Raw genomic sequence first — 15,480 nt, forward strand, 5'->3', positions numbered from 1 at the left:
GCATATATGCTGGACAAGACTTATGACATCTGAAATTTTATTAAATAATTTTACTTCAATCACACAAGACTTTGAAGAACAAGTATGCCCTATTTCAATATGCATATGAAGTGATTAATTATTTTGCCTGATTCTTCTATAACACACAGGGGACAATTATGGAAAACAGCAACTGTATGAAAAAAATAGGAAATAAAATAAATGTCAGAATATTTACAGCTGAAACATGTAGTTAGTGCAAACACATTATAAAAACTTCAAAAATAAAGACAAATACATTACAAGAAAAATAAGTATGGTCATATGCAAACACAAACATTTCCCAGACAAGCCATGTTGCTTTTCTGTGTGGCAATGTTATATGGAATACATTTGGCAATGGTTTGGCTAGAAAGCAAAGGGAAGTGATTTGGTTCTAGCGGCGGAGCCAAATCCAGCTGTTGACAAGCCAGAAGGCCACAGTGACGGAGTACATGATCATCTCTCGCTTCATTCGTTCTTTGTTCTCCTCCTCCAAGAGTTGCAGCCGTCGATTTAGCTTTATGATCTACAACAACAATGAGCTGATCATAGGGCTGTTACAATTTGTTTATCCTGACAGCAATATACAGCACACCAAGTTCTGTAGAATATCCACACTGGCAGGAGCATTTTAATGGGAACAGGCCAACATTGGCCAGTGCTGGAAAAAAATGTCTACCTCTATATCACACAAATTATGTACAATGCACAAAAAAGCGATCATGAGCATGAAATGTACAGGAAGTCTTGAGTAAGCGTGACAGAAAACCGAAAGGACAAAAAAAAAATAAGCAGTGGTCTCAGACTGATAATATACCTGTCGTCGTAGTGATGCTGCATCTACTAGGGCCATGTCATCAGGGGCTCCTTCAAGTGTGCTGTCTAGTGTCGATAGGCTAAACCTGTAAAGGGGGGGAAACGGACAAGAACAAATTCCACTCATACAATTTACACAAAGACCAACATCCCCTACATAGCACAACCATCTAAAGAAGATGAAGTGATTAATGGAGGAAACGAAGGAAAATGCACGAGAAAGCCAGACAGGTACGATTTACCTGGAATCATGCTGGGGGTTCGAGGTGGCTGACCCACCACGCAGAACAGGTTTGCTGAAGAGGGCAGGAGGGACAGGGTCAGAAGAAAGGACAGTGCAGAACTGGAGCAGGTGCAGTACACTCAGCCACAAAGGGACAAAAACACAAACGCAAGCACACAAGCACATAGATGTGATGGCGAGGACTATGGGAAAAACACAGACGACACCAACAGGAAGCCGAGGAAGAGGAATGCTTTTATTTCCTACATACAGGCCTGGGCATAGACTTTGCATTAAAAAGGTGCTACTGAAAGTACAGTATTCATCTATAACTACGAAAGCAGCTGAAAATGAACTTTAGGTACATATATCTGATTAAATTATAAAACGTGGTATAAGCCAAACAAAATGTAACTGTGTAACGGGACAAGTTAATGGTTTCTACTTCCATCCATTCCATATTTGTCCAATTCAGGGTAAGGAGGTCTGGAACCTATACCAAAAGGTATGGGTGCAAGGGAGGAAATAAGCCATAACGAGGTGCCAACCCATCACAGGGCACTCACACACATCATTCACATGTACACCTACAGATAATTTGGTAACTCCAATTCAGCTTAGCATGTTTTTGGGCTGCGGTGGGATGCAAGAGAGCCTAGAAGAAACCCCACAGCAACATAGAGAGAACATGCAAACTCCACACTTAGAACAGAGACTCAAATCTGGGTCATAGAGGTAAGAGGCAAAAGTGCAAACCACTATACCGCCGCACCGGCCTAACTACTAATTATCTTAAATTCAATTCCATCACTTGCCACAAACTAGGTGTAGTTCGATTTATGGACACTCAGTAATTTTTTTTAACCTTCGTATACAATAAAATATCTTTCACAATCAGTTAGTGACATCATAGTACACTTAGTTCACTTCATTCCGTACTAACCTACGGTGCATAAACAGCGATGTGAAAAGATAAACCTGGAACAGGAAATCTGACTTGCTACATTCCTCACATCGTAGTGTCATATATGCTTATAAAAATCTGTAATGATGTATTGACAGAATGTATTAACAGAATGGAAATTTTCATTATCTCAGACATGGAGTGATGTTTAATGGTAACCATACTAAAAAGGAAGAGGGATCCAACACTGACAGGAAATGTGGTGAACCTACAGGGACAGCGTGACGATTGGGGCTTGAATCAATGGTCAGTAGCCATCACCTGCAATGGTTTTCATCCAGCACCTCCAGGACCTGCTGGTAGGCCCGGCGTGTGGTGGACTGGATAAGGGACAGAATGCCACGTGTGCTGTAAAGGTTGTACCCATCATCAGGGGAAGAAGGTAGAGGGCAAGTGGTGTGAGAGGCTGTAGGGGTCACACTGCCCACCAATGCAGCAGCAATCATGTGATCATAGTGAGAGGGAAAGAGGGAGGGAAAGAGAAAGAGGGAGGGAGGGAGGGGAGAGAGACAGAAATATAGGAGAAAGAGTCCAGAGGAACTGTGGCAGAATAGTGCAGTTATATACTATCTTTTAGCAAAACATGATCTCAGTACAGATTAGTTGTTACCCCAAAATGAAGCCATACGCAAAGACTAAGAAAAAGGGAAAAAAAAACTATACCAAAATAATAAAATACTAAAACATGAAACAACAACTCCTGTTTCAATACCAGTGCCTTTTAGTTTATAAGCAGAAACAATCTGGACCATTTTTTAAACAATCAATTTAGTTTTGATCCCTCCCCTGTTTAGTAGTACTTAATCCAGAGTGACTGACAATGTCATACTATGTAGGCCTACATAAAATACAAACTAATATTCCAATGCAGAGTTTAATTTAGAGTTAAATCGTGTCAATATGTACTTTCCTAATAACGTGCTCAAAAAAATTAAGAGAACAAATGCTTCCTAATGTGCACAATTAAACACCAAAAAATGCATTTGTGCCTCACAAGGTCCTCTTCAGCTTTTTACTCTCAAATGGGGAAGTCACCTGAAGCTCCAGGTTGACACTTATGTGCTTGAATACTAAAATTCACAATTGTTGTGAATCTATGAGAGACTTATAGCTGAGCATCAAACAACAACTGAACATCCACAAAGAATAGTGAGAGACCCATAACTGAGACACTAATAGCAACTCACTCTTTGCAGGAAAAGGGCAAACAGATGAAGAGACAGGTGAGACAGATGAACAGAAAGCATAGACAGATGGGCAGAGAAATGCACAATGAACGGGCAACACTCACATCGAGTCTGTTTTTGAGAGCTGCCCGCTGTATCGCATTGCTGTGTTCTCACTAGTTGAACGTTCCCGCCGTAACCGACCCTGACCTCGCACCTAAAAGCAAAAACTACAGGCAATTTCCGAACACACTCTGCCTCTCCTGGGCATGGCAGTGGGTGCAGACACTGCGTCTCTTAGTGCAATTCATTTGGTGCATCATGGGATCGATTGTGGTTATTCATACTCACCTCCTCCACCTGCATGACTGGAGCCGCAGTCCGCTCCATCTCTAGAAAGTCCAGCGGGCGATCATTCAGTGTGAGAACCCGGGGTGGCGTTTTCAGTGCCAGTGAATCCAGGGGTGTGGACTGAATGAGGTCCAAGTCTCTTGGTCTGGAATACTGTGAGCCCTCATCATCTGCGAAGTGCAAAGAAGGAACGTGGAGCAGATACTGTGATGCTCAAAATGTACAGGCAGGAAAATGAGGCTGAATGTGGTAAAAGCATTAAAGTACCTGCCACAACAATCCTCTCTGGCACCTGCATCAGAGCGCTGTGAGGAGCCTGAGAAAAACCACCCTCTTCATCCCCCGAGACAGATGAAGCCACTTTGAGCTTTTCGGGAATGCGCATGCGCTGGCTGATGCCCTCTGTGTATTCAAGCTCATAGTGTATCCGATTGATCTCGGCTATCTCCGCGGTGGGAGAGGGAAATGCCGCTCCGTTCATGGGGCTGAAAAGACGGAGGGGAAAAGTCAGGCAACTGGCCGCGAAGTGAAACTGGTTAACTTAGTTCAGTGATCACAAATCTTAATATTCTGTTTGTAAGACTTAGATTCAAAACTCAGCAAAACGCCATCAAGCACACTCATGCTCACCTTACCTTTTACATTTATGCGATGTACAAATAGGTTTAAGGCCCCTTGAGGAATTAACAAATGGAAACGGACCTTCGTGATTGTATTACGTGATATGTGACACCTTCCACGTGCACATAAATAAAGTTTTACATATACAAAAGAAGTTAATTCACCAAAGTATTTAGGAAATTTGCAAGCAATTTTACCGATAAGCGCCAATGTAAATATACAGCCGTAAAAATATAACAAAATACTGCTAGCTATCTAAGCTAAATTCACGAATTCGTAGTATGCACTGTTGTCAAAAAAGGTCAAGTACATACTAGAAATACACTACGGCCTAATTCGCCAAAACCAGAACAAAATTTAAACACGGCCTTGTTGTGACCTAGTAAATTTAGACTTACCCTTTAAGTGTGAAGCTGAACGGTGTCTGTTATGAGGGTTTAGAAGAAAAAAAAACGTCCGTTTTCTACAATACAGGTGAAGTATCATCCGTGTTGACAGATTCACTCGATTTGCAATGCAAGACTGAAAATAATGCCGACAGATACGGAACAACGCTGAGCTTTCAGGAAATGTCAAGAAGCTTCGAAACAGGAAATCACTCAGCAACGAAGGCACCATAGATGTCAGCCTTAAAGACACAGTATCTCTTGCAATTGCTTTTCACCAGCCTTCCTTCAGAAACACGCCCCTGTCGAAGCTGATTGGTTCATACGCAGACGCCACTCCCAAGAGGCCGAACCTCTGGGAGGAAAGATGGAGCAGAAAAAATAACGACAATACAAATGCAGCCCATCATCCGAAAAACCGTAAGAGCTTTAATAACTCTGAGACCGACGCCAAAAGGATATTTCGATATTTTAATGTTGATTTCTGACCAGTTACAAAAAATTTAGTTAGTGATGTCATTTGTCTGTCCATCGTTTTATTTGGGATGAATGTAGGCGATATGGAGGTCGAGACTGGTGCCGAAAAGTTAACTCTGGAGGCATGGAGCGACACTTCGCTTTATATTATGTTAGTCGTAGGCATAATCTGCAAGGCACCGATGCATGTTTTTCCTGTACAGTTTAAATAGTATGTTGCATTGTGTATATTTAACCTCTTCAGTCAAATCAATGTGACTATTGATGTATATATGTACATACATACACACACACACACACACACACACACACACACACTCTGCAAGGAGTGTAATCTGTACATGTTGTGTAATCCGGAGGTACATGGGGCTACATCAGCCTGGTCTGGATGCTCTTCAGCCAAATGGCTGTTTCAATATTAGTTTAAATACTAGAACTCGTGGCCATAATTGGAAATTAGCAGGAGAACATTTTAAAATGAATTTGTGAAGGCACTGTAGTTAGAGTATGGAATAGTCTTCCTGGTAGTGTAGCGCAAGCTAAAACCCTGGGTTCTGGGCACCATAAACACCGTATACAGGGTGTATGTGCAAATAATGTATGTGCATCAAGAGACAACTGAAAAAGCCTGAAATGCCAGTGTTAGCTAAGTATCAGTAACGTTATTCGCTAGCAAGTACTGTCATCGCATAGATGCCTAGGATGAATTACCCCTATGAAAACCCCTATGAAGAGAACAATTTTGGAACCACGTTTTTCCTTGCTCGGACGTGGGTCACCGGGGCCCCCCCCTGGAGCCAGGCCTGGGGGTGGGGCTTCATGGCGAGCGCCTGGTGGCCAGGCCTACACCCATGGGGCCTGGTCGGGTACAGCCCGAACAAGGCACGTGGGTCCCCCCTCCAATGGGCTCACCACCCATGGGAGGGGCCATAGGGGTCGGGTGCGATGTGATCTGGGCGGCGGCCAAAGGCAGGGACCTTGGCGGTCCGATCCTCGGCTACAGAAGCTAGCTCTACTGACATGGAATGTCACCTCTCTGATGGGGAAGGAGCCTGAGCTGGTGCGCGAGGCTGTGAAGTTCCGGCTAGATATAGTTGGACTCACCTCGACGCATGGCTTGGGCTCTGGAACCAGTCTCCTTGAGGGGGGTTGGACCCTTTTCCACTCTGGAGTTGCCCACGGGGAGAGGCGCCGAGCGGGTATGGGCATACTTATTGCCCCCAGGCTGAGTGCCTGTACATTGGGGTTTACCACAGTGGACGAGACGGTAGCCTCCCTTCGCCTTGGGGTGGGGGGACGGGTTCTGACTGTTGTTTGCGCTTATGCGCCAAACAGCAGTTCAGAATACCCACCCTTTTTGGAGTCCTTGGAAGGAGTGTTGGAGAGCGCTACTCCTGGGGACTCTCTTGTTCTGCTGGGGGACTTCAATGCTCACGTGGGCAATGACAGTGAGACCTGTAGGGGCGTGATTGGGAGGAACGCCCCCCCCGATCTGAACCCGAGCGGTGTTTTGTTATTGGACTTCTGTGCTCGTCACGGATTGTCCATAATGAACACCATGTTCAAGCATAAGGGTGTCCATATGTGCACTTGGCACCAGGACACCCTAGGCCGCAGTTCGATGATCGACTTTGTAGTCGTGTCGTCGGACTTGCGGCCGTATGTCTTGGACACTCGGGTGAAGAGAGGGGCGGAGCTGTCAACCGATCACTACCTGGTGGTGGGTTGGCTCCGCTGGTGGGGGAGGAAGCCGGCCAGGCCTGGCAGGCCCAAGCATATAATGAGGGTCTGCTGGGAACGTCTGGCGGAATCCCCTGTCAGGGAGAGTTTCAACTCCTACCTCCGGCAGAACTTCTCCCATATCCTGGGGGAGGCGGGGGACATTGAGTCCGAATGGGCCATGCTCCATACCTCCATTGTGGAGGCAGTAGACCGGAGCTGCGGCCGTAAGGTGGTCGGTGCCTGTCGCGGCGGCAATCCCCGAACCCGCTGGTGGACACCGGTGGTAAGGGATGCCGTCAAGCTGAAGGAGTCCTATCGGGCCTTTTTGGCCTGTGGGACTCCAGACACAGCTGACAGCTACCAGCAGGCCAAGCAGGATGCGGCTTTGGCGGTTGCTGAGGCAAAAACTCGGGTGTGGGAGGAGTTTGGTGAGGCCATGGAGAACGACTTCCAGCCGGCTTTGAGGAGATTCTGGTGCACCATCCGGCGGCTCCGCGCGGGAAAGCGGTGCAGCATCAACACTATTTATGGTGGGGATGGTGCGCTGCTGACCTCAACTCGGGACGTTTTGGGTCGGTGGAAGGAACACTTCGAAGACCTCCTCAATCCCACCGACATGCCTTCCGATATGGAAGCAGAGTTTGGGGACTTGGGGGTGGACTCGCCTATTTCTGGGGCGGAGGTCACTGAGGTGGTCAAAAAGCTCCTCGGTGGCCGGGCCCCGGGGGTGGATGAGATTCGCCCGGAATTCCTCAAGGCTCTGGATGCTGTGGGGCTGTCCTGGCTGACACGCATCTGCGGCATCGCATGGACATCGGGGGCAGTGCCTCTGGACTGGCAGACCGGGGTGGTAGTCCCCCTCCTTAAGAAAGGGGACCGGAGGGTGTGCTCCAACTATAGGGGGATCACACTCCTCAGCCTCCCTGGTAAGGTCTATTCGGGGGTCCTGGAGAGGAGGGTCCGCCGGATTGTCGAACCTCGGATTCAGGAGGAGCAGTGTGGTTTTTGCCCTGGCCGTGGAACAGTGGACCAGCTCTATACTCTCAGCAGGGTTTTGGAGGGTTCATGTGAGTTTGCCCGACCAGTCTACATGTGTTTTGTGGACTTGGAGAGGGCATTCGACCGTGTCCCTAGGGGAGTCCTGTGGGGAGTGCTCCGGGAGTATGGGGTACCGGGCTTCCTTTTAAGGGCGGTTCGGTCCCTGTATGACCGGTGCTAGAGCCTGGTCCGCATGGGTGGCTATATGTCGGACTTGTTTCCGGTGAGGGTTGGACTCCGTCTGGGCTGCCCTTTGTCACTGATTCTGTTCATAGCTTTAATGGACAGAATTTCTAGGCGCAGCCAGGGCGTTGAGGGTGTCCGGTTCGGTGACCTCAGGATTAGGTCTCTGCTTTTTGCAGATGATGTGGTTCTGTTGGCCTCATCGGACCGTGACCTTCAGCTCTCACTGGAGCAGTTCGCAGCCGAGTGTGAAGCGGCTGGGATGAGAATAAGCACCTCCAAATCCGAGACCATGGTTCTCAGCCGGAAAAGGGTAGAATGCTCTCTCCGGGTTGGAGATGGGGTCCTCCCCCAAGTGGAGGAGTTTAAGTATCTCGGGATCTTGTTCACGAGTGGGGGAACGATGGAACGGGAGGTTGACAGGCGGATCGGTGCGGCATCAGCAGTCATGCGGGTGCTGCATCGGTGTGTCATGGTGAAGAGAGAGCTGAGCCAAAAGGCAAAGCTCTCGATTTACCAGTCGATCTACGTTCCTACCCTCACCTATGGTCATGAGCTATGGGTAGTGATCGAAAGAACGAGATCGTGGGTGCAAGCGGCCGAAATGAGTTTCCTCCGCAGGGCAGCTGGGCTCTCCCTTAGAGATAGGGTGAGGAGCTCAGTCATTTGGGAGGGACTCAGAGTAGAGCCGCTGCTCCTCCGCATCGAGACGAGCCAGATGAGGTGGCTCGGGCATCTGATTAGGATGCCTCCGGGACGCCTCCCTGGGGAGGTGTTCCGGGCATGTCCCACTGGGAGGAGACCCCGGGGAAGACCCAGGACACGCTGGAGAGACTATGTCTCCCGGCTGGCCTGGGAACGCCTCGGGATCCCCCCAGAGGAGCTGGATGAAGTGGCCGGGGAGAGGGAAGTCTGGGTTTCCCTGCTGAGACTGCTGCCCCCGCGACCCAACCCCGGATTAAGCGGAAGATGATGGATGGATAGATGAATTAAATGCACTGATTTATTTTTTTACTAGACTATTTATTTCCACTGAGTAAAAGAGTAAAATGTAGTATTCATCTCTGGTATTTTATTACATATCACTGATAACCTTGTGTCTCACTTTAATTGATATATTAAATGGACAAAGTCAACATGACTTGACTTGTATGGAAGATTATAAGCACAAAAATTCAAATGGCAATTCATTTTGCAATTGTCAATTCAATATTCAACCAGAGCATGCATTTGTCATTTCAATATTTAATCTGTGCATGTAATTTGAAAATATATTTTGCAATCGGCAATTCAATGTGCAAAGTGCTTATGCAATTCTTAATTAATTTCATAATGTTTTGAATAAAAAATAGAATGACAATTCACTGAATTGCATTTCGTTTTGCCATGGGCTTTTTGCCTCTTTATTCAAATGGAAATTCATTTGGCAATTGTCAATTCAATATTCAATCAGAGCATGCATTTGTCATTTCAATATTTAATCTGTGCATGTAATTTGAAAATACATTCTGCAATCGGCATTTCAATGTGCAAAGTGCTTATGAAATCCTTAATTCATTTACAAATATTTTGAATAACAAATAGAATAACAAATCACTGAATTGCATTTCGTATTACCATGGGCTTTTTGCCTCTTTATTCAAATGGCAATGGCGTCCCCGGGAATTGCATTGCATGTTCGGGAGAAAACTCAATTTGCAATTCCCAACTGTCAGACCGCTCATCAAGGTGGACCTTCATTAACGACGTCACTTCCTTGTTTAGGGCCTCGCTAGCATTCAACGGATTTGTTCGTTTAGCAAGAATAAATCTAGGAAATTGCAACCTAGGTGGTTTACTAGGGAAATAAAGCATAAAGTAAGGAGGAAAAGGGCTTTGTTCCAGCAATGGAAAATAACTGATGATGACAGAATTAAGCAGGAATATCTAAGTCTACAGGCTGAGTTAAAAAATGATATTAGATGAGCTAAAAGAAATGTCGAAAGGATGGTTGCATTGGAAGCTAAGGATGACGTTAAAAGTTTCTTCCAGTATTTTAACTCTAAAAGAGCTCTAAAACCTGAAATTACTAATCTGCAGGATAGTAAGGGTCTTATAATAGTAAACGACATTGATATAGCAAATGAGTTCAATGATAGTTTTGCACGGGTATTCACTGTTGAGGACCTTAGTAATTTACCAGTTATTACCTATCCAGCATTGTCTATAGCTAATATATATATAACTGAAGCAGATGTTTTGCAAAGCCTAGCTAAGCTCAAAATAAATAAATCACAGGGCCCTGATGGCATCTTACCTATAGTGTTAAAAGAGATGAGGGATATTATTTGCCGACCCTTAACTTTACTGTTTCAAAAATCCTTATCTGAAGGTGTGGTACCTTCTGATTGGAAGCACGCCTTCATAACACCTATTTTCAAAAAAGGGGATAGAAGTAATTTGTCTAACTATAGGCCAATCAGTCTAACTTGTATAACTGGTAAAGTTATGGAGGCTTTAATCAAAGAGAAAATGATAGATTACCTGGACTCCAATAACATTTTGCGGGATAGCCAGCATGGATTTAGGAGAGGTAGATCCTGTTTAACAAATCTGTTGGAGTTTTTTGAGGAAGCTACTCAGGAAGTTGATGATAAGAAGGCCTATGATGTCATCTACTTAGATTTCCAAAAGGCTTTTGATGTTGTCCCCCACAAGAGGCTCCTACTTAAACTCAAAGCGACTGGTATTTTAGGTACCGTAGCGACCTGGATTGATAACTGGTTAACAGATAGGAAACAGCGAGTAGTTATAAGAGGCACAATGTCACAGTGGGCTTGCGTTCATAGTGGGGTACCGCAGGGTTCGATTTTAGGACCACTATTGTTCCTAATTTACATAAATGATATGGATACCAATATATACAGTAAACTGGTGAAATTTGCAGATGACACCAAGGTGGGTGGTGTAGCAGATACTGAATTAGTGGCTCAGCAGCTACAGCGGGATCTTGATTTAATTAGTGACTGGGCCGATACCTGGCAGATGAAATTTAACGTCGATAAATGTAAGGTACTCCATCTAGGGAGCAGAAATATAAAGTACAGGTATTTCATGGGTGTCACTGAAATAAAGGTAGCTGATCATGAGAAAGACCTTGGTGTGTATGTTGATGCTTCCATGTCCCATTCTCGCCAGTGTGGGGAAGCAATAAAAAAGGCCAATAGGATGTTGGGGTATATCTCCAGGTGTGTGGAGTTTAAGTCAAGGGAGGTAATGCTAAGATTATACAATTCCTTGGTGAGACCTCACCTAGAATATTGTGTGCAGGTTTGGTCACCATATCTTAAAAAGGACATTGTGGCCTTAGAAAAGGTGCAGCGTAGGGCCACAAAAATGATTCCTGGTCTTAGAGGAATGTCATACGAGGAACGGTTACTTGAGCTAAATCTGTTCAGTCTCAAGCAAAGGAGATTGAGGGGGGACATGATCCAGGTATATAAGATTCTAACAGGTTTGGATGCTGTTCAACCAAATAGTTACTTCAGCATTAGTTTAAATACATGAACTCGTGGCCATAGGTGGAAATTAGCGGGAGAACATTTCAAGCTGGATTTAAGGAAGCACTTCTTTACGCAGCGTGTAGTCAGAGTATGGAATAGCCTTCCTGATAATGTAGTGCAAGCTGAATCCTTGGGTTCCTTTAAATCAGAGCTAGATAAGATTTTAACGACTCTGAGCTATTAGTTTAGTTCTCCCCAAGCGAGCTTGATGGGCCGAATGGCCTCCTCTCGTTTGTATAGTTCTTATGTTCTTATGTTCTTATGTTTAGTTAGAATGAGTAATGGCAGCAGAAGAGCTTGCAGTAAATATTTCTGCCTTAGCAGATGACATGGAAATTAATCGGGTATCAGCAGTAGATGCGTTTGATAGGTTGTTTGTGTTGTCACAGAGGGTAGAGGAACTTACAATCTTAACTGGACTTGATACGAGAAGGGTGCAAACTAATGTAGCTCAGGCGTTACATCAAGTCACGCAGTTGGTTACACGCAGATTGGGGAGACACGCCATCGAGATACCTGTGGTGGCCATTGAGGGCACAAGGAAGTGACGTCGTTAATGAAGGTCCACCTTGATGAGCGGTCTGACAGTTGGGAATTGCAAATTGAGTTTTCTCCCGAACATGCAATGCAATTCCCGGGGACGCCATTGCCATTTGAATAAAGAGGCAAAAAGCCCATGGTAATACGAAATGCAATTCAGTGATTTGTTATTCTATTTGTTATTCAAAATATTTTTAAATGAATTAAGGATTTCATAAGCACTTTGCACATTGAAATGCCGATTGCAGAATGTATTTTCAAATTACATGCACAGATTAAATATTGAAATGACAAATGCATGCTCTGATTGAATATTGAATTGACAATTGCCAAATGAATTTCCATTTGAATAAAGAGGCAAAAAGCCCATGGCAAAACGAAATGCAATTCAGTGAATTGTCATTCTATTTTTTATTCAAAACATTATGAAATTAATTAAGGATTGCATAAGCACTTTGCACATTGAATTGCCGATTGCAAAATATATTTTCAAATTACATGCACAGATTAAATATTGAAATGACAAATGCATGCTCTGATTGAATATTGAATTGACAATTGCAAAATGAATTGCCATTTGAATTTTTGTGCTTATAATCTTCCATAGACTTGAAGCCCAACCTAAAATTTCAAATTCCACCCTGGCATTGGGTTCTAGAACCAGCCCTGAATACTAGGTGAATTTTATATTTATACAACAAAGTATTCCAGAAAGATACCTTCATTTATTTCTTTTATGCATTCTTATTTTTGTACTTACACTTCTTTAACAAATGTATGGTTTTTAACACAACAAGAAAAAGGCTTTTCAAGTTCATTCATCTTCTTTTTTTGCCTTCAGCTTTCTTTATACTGTCTCCTTTGAACATGAACACTGATGACCTGAGGGGAGTAGCAAAAATGATGGGAAAAGTAATAATAATAATACATTTATAAATAAACAAACCAGAAAATAGAAAGAAAGAAAGAAAAAGAAATAAAGAAAGACATGATTATAAAAGAGCAAGAAGAAGAAGACATAGGCAAAGAATTGCCTGCTGGACAGAGAAAGCTTCCTGGTTAGTTTGAGGAACCCTTGAGCCTCTGTGTACGGTATCCAGATACACCTATGCAGAACTTCCACTTGGTATGCAAGCTGTGATTGATGGGACTGAAGAGGATAACAGTGCAAAGTACTTTTAGTGTTTATTGCATTTATTTTGAGTTTTATTTGTATTTTTTTATCAAATCCTGAATTAAAGTTATTCTGAAATGTTTGTGATATTGTTAAGATTGAATATATGAATATGATGAACATTTAACTGTGATTAAAACTGTAATCTTTACTTTTTATCTTGTATAGGAATCGTGTATTATGAGAGAGAACTCTATTTTGTTTGGTGCTAGACCCTCAGAGAGATAATGGAGGGAGAATGCACTGAAGCAAATGGCATCTTTATGTGTATCTTCCAGTATCAAGAGGACACGAAGACATTGTTCACTAATTGTCTAAATCAGCAAGACCTTAAGTTTGATGCCATGTTCCTTTAATTCTCATCAGGAGGAACTCTTGTCGTCAATGTCATTTTTTTTTTGGTATGCCAACATTATATTGAGGATCTGTGTGCTTACTGTGTTTTAATTTTTGCACGTTTAGTAGTTTGGGGTAGGTCAAATAACTTTTGTGTTTGTTTCAGTACATCTGCCCTTTATCATTGCTGTATGCATGCAGTGACCACGACCACATATGGTCGATACATATGTCACATGTAGGTTAAATGCAGAGGACAAATTTCATTGTTATGCAAATTGAAGCATGAATTAGGCTTTATCAGTGTACCAAGGTTGGTGCAAATTGACCTATAGGGGGTGCTACATCTATTTATGTGTAATATGTCCATCTGCACTGTAGGTTTCTTTAATTTTGCATAATATGCCAAACATACTTTTGTGACCTAGTGAATAAGAGAAAACCTACTCTTGATTTCCTTTTTTTTTTTGCTGAAAACTTCTCCTTGGTGTATTGGTCATACAGTATCATTTTACATGAAGCGTGCAGAGTTACCAATAGATTCTCGAAATGGCACCAAACCGTAGAACTTTATTCAAAATAAGGCATATGATGACTGTACCAATTTTGGATAAAATTAGATGCTGTTTAGTTTGACTTTTTAAACTTAATCTTTTAGCATATGCACTGTTATTTGGTGGTCTCTGTTGCCACCTGCTGGTTATTGACTTCTGGTACAAAGTCGAATATAATAATAAGTTGCATTTATATAGCACCTTTCACAATCCCAAGGTCGCTTTACACACACACACACACACACACACACACACACAAATAAGAATGATAAAGAAGAGACAGAACAGAAATGTTCAAGGAAAAGAAATGTCTTTAATTCTGATTTGAAGGAAGTGAAAGAAAATTGTGAGAGTTCCATTGTTTGGGGGCCATGGCAGTGATAGACCTGCTGCCCATGCTGGAAAGTCTAGTGCGTGGATTAGCAAGGAGATTATTATTAGAGAATCTGAGAGAGCGATAGGGTGAGTAGGGAGGGAGTCAAGAGTTCACTGAAGTAGTAAGGAGCAAGGTTATGGAAAGCCTTATAAGTGAGAAGAAATATTTTGAATTTGATACAAAACTTAACCAGTAAGAAGTGTGGATGAGAGAGGATCGTGTGATGTGAGTGCATCATTTATTGTGAGTGAGAACTCTAGCTGCTGAGTTCTGAATATACTGAAGCTGTTGTGTAGATTTTGCAGGAAGGCCAACGAAAAGGAAGTTGCAGTGGTCAATACGGGACATAATAAAAGCATGAACCAGAGTTTGGGCATCAGGACTGGACAAAAAGAAATAGCGTAGATGAGCAATGTTACGGAGGTGAAGGAATGCAATTTTGGAGAGGGATTTTATATGTAGATTAAAGTTGAGTGTAGAGTCAAATAGTATGACAAGATTTCTGATTACTGTAGCAGGTTTTAGAGGAACACCATTAAAACAAACAGAGAAACTGGAGGATTTAGATATAATGATTTTGGACTAGACTTTAGTTTTGTATGTGTTGAGATTGACTAAGTACTGAGATATAACTGAATATCATCTGCATAGCAGTGAAAGTTAAAGGCATATCTGCGAATGATTTAACTAAGGGGCAGGATGTAAATTATGAAAAGGAGGGGCCCAAGAGCTCTCCGACAGCACTCCCTCCGTTATTGTCCGTTAGTAAGATATGACCTGAACTGCTGAAGGACTATGTCTGTGATACCAATGGTAAATAGGCAAGAAATAAGTACATCATGGTTTACCTGCTGAGCTTAAGTCAAGGAGGATAAAAATATTTAGAGAATATTGGCAGACCAGAAGAGATCATTCACAAAATGCAGAAGAGCTGTCTCAGTGCTGTTAGGGTGACCAGATAATCCATGTCGTGGTGAACACTCTGAACTA

General features: G+C 43.3%; 1 protein-coding gene and 1 long non-coding RNA gene across 4 annotated transcripts; one reads left to right on the forward strand and one right to left on the reverse strand.

The window, feature by feature from the left end:
* Window positions 1-20: 20 nt before the first annotated feature.
* Window positions 21-4,793, reverse strand: mffa (mitochondrial fission factor a). 3 transcript variants are annotated; one of them, XM_048982423.1, is made up of 8 exons: window positions 4,561-4,793; window positions 3,809-4,026; window positions 3,542-3,711; window positions 3,316-3,407; window positions 2,286-2,444; window positions 1,080-1,133; window positions 839-923; window positions 21-547 (listed from the first exon to the last, which is right to left on the reverse strand). In XM_048982423.1, exons 2-8 carry the CDS (start codon window positions 4,020-4,022, stop codon window positions 416-418), a joined length of 906 nt encoding a protein of 301 aa, XP_048838380.1. In that variant the 5' UTR covers window positions 4,023-4,026; window positions 4,561-4,793; the 3' UTR covers window positions 21-415. The 3 variants fall into 3 exon arrangements, with proteins under 3 accessions (XP_048838380.1, XP_048838381.1, XP_048838382.1); XM_048982424.1 differs by lacking the exon at window positions 2,286-2,444; XM_048982425.1 differs by lacking the exons at window positions 1,080-1,133; window positions 2,286-2,444.
* A 104-nt stretch (window positions 4,794-4,897) lies between these two features.
* On the forward strand, window positions 4,898-14,268 carry LOC125712402 (uncharacterized). Its single transcript, XR_007383296.1, has 3 exons — window positions 4,898-4,968; window positions 12,892-13,222; window positions 13,393-14,268. It is a non-coding gene; the product is annotated as an uncharacterized LOC125712402 (long non-coding RNA).
* The last annotated feature ends 1,212 nt before the right edge of the window (window positions 14,269-15,480 follow it).

This window comes from Brienomyrus brachyistius, chromosome 17 (assembly GCF_023856365.1).
Source record: "Brienomyrus brachyistius isolate T26 chromosome 17, BBRACH_0.4, whole genome shotgun sequence".
NCBI classification, from domain to species: Eukaryota; Metazoa; Chordata; class Actinopteri; order Osteoglossiformes; family Mormyridae; genus Brienomyrus; species Brienomyrus brachyistius.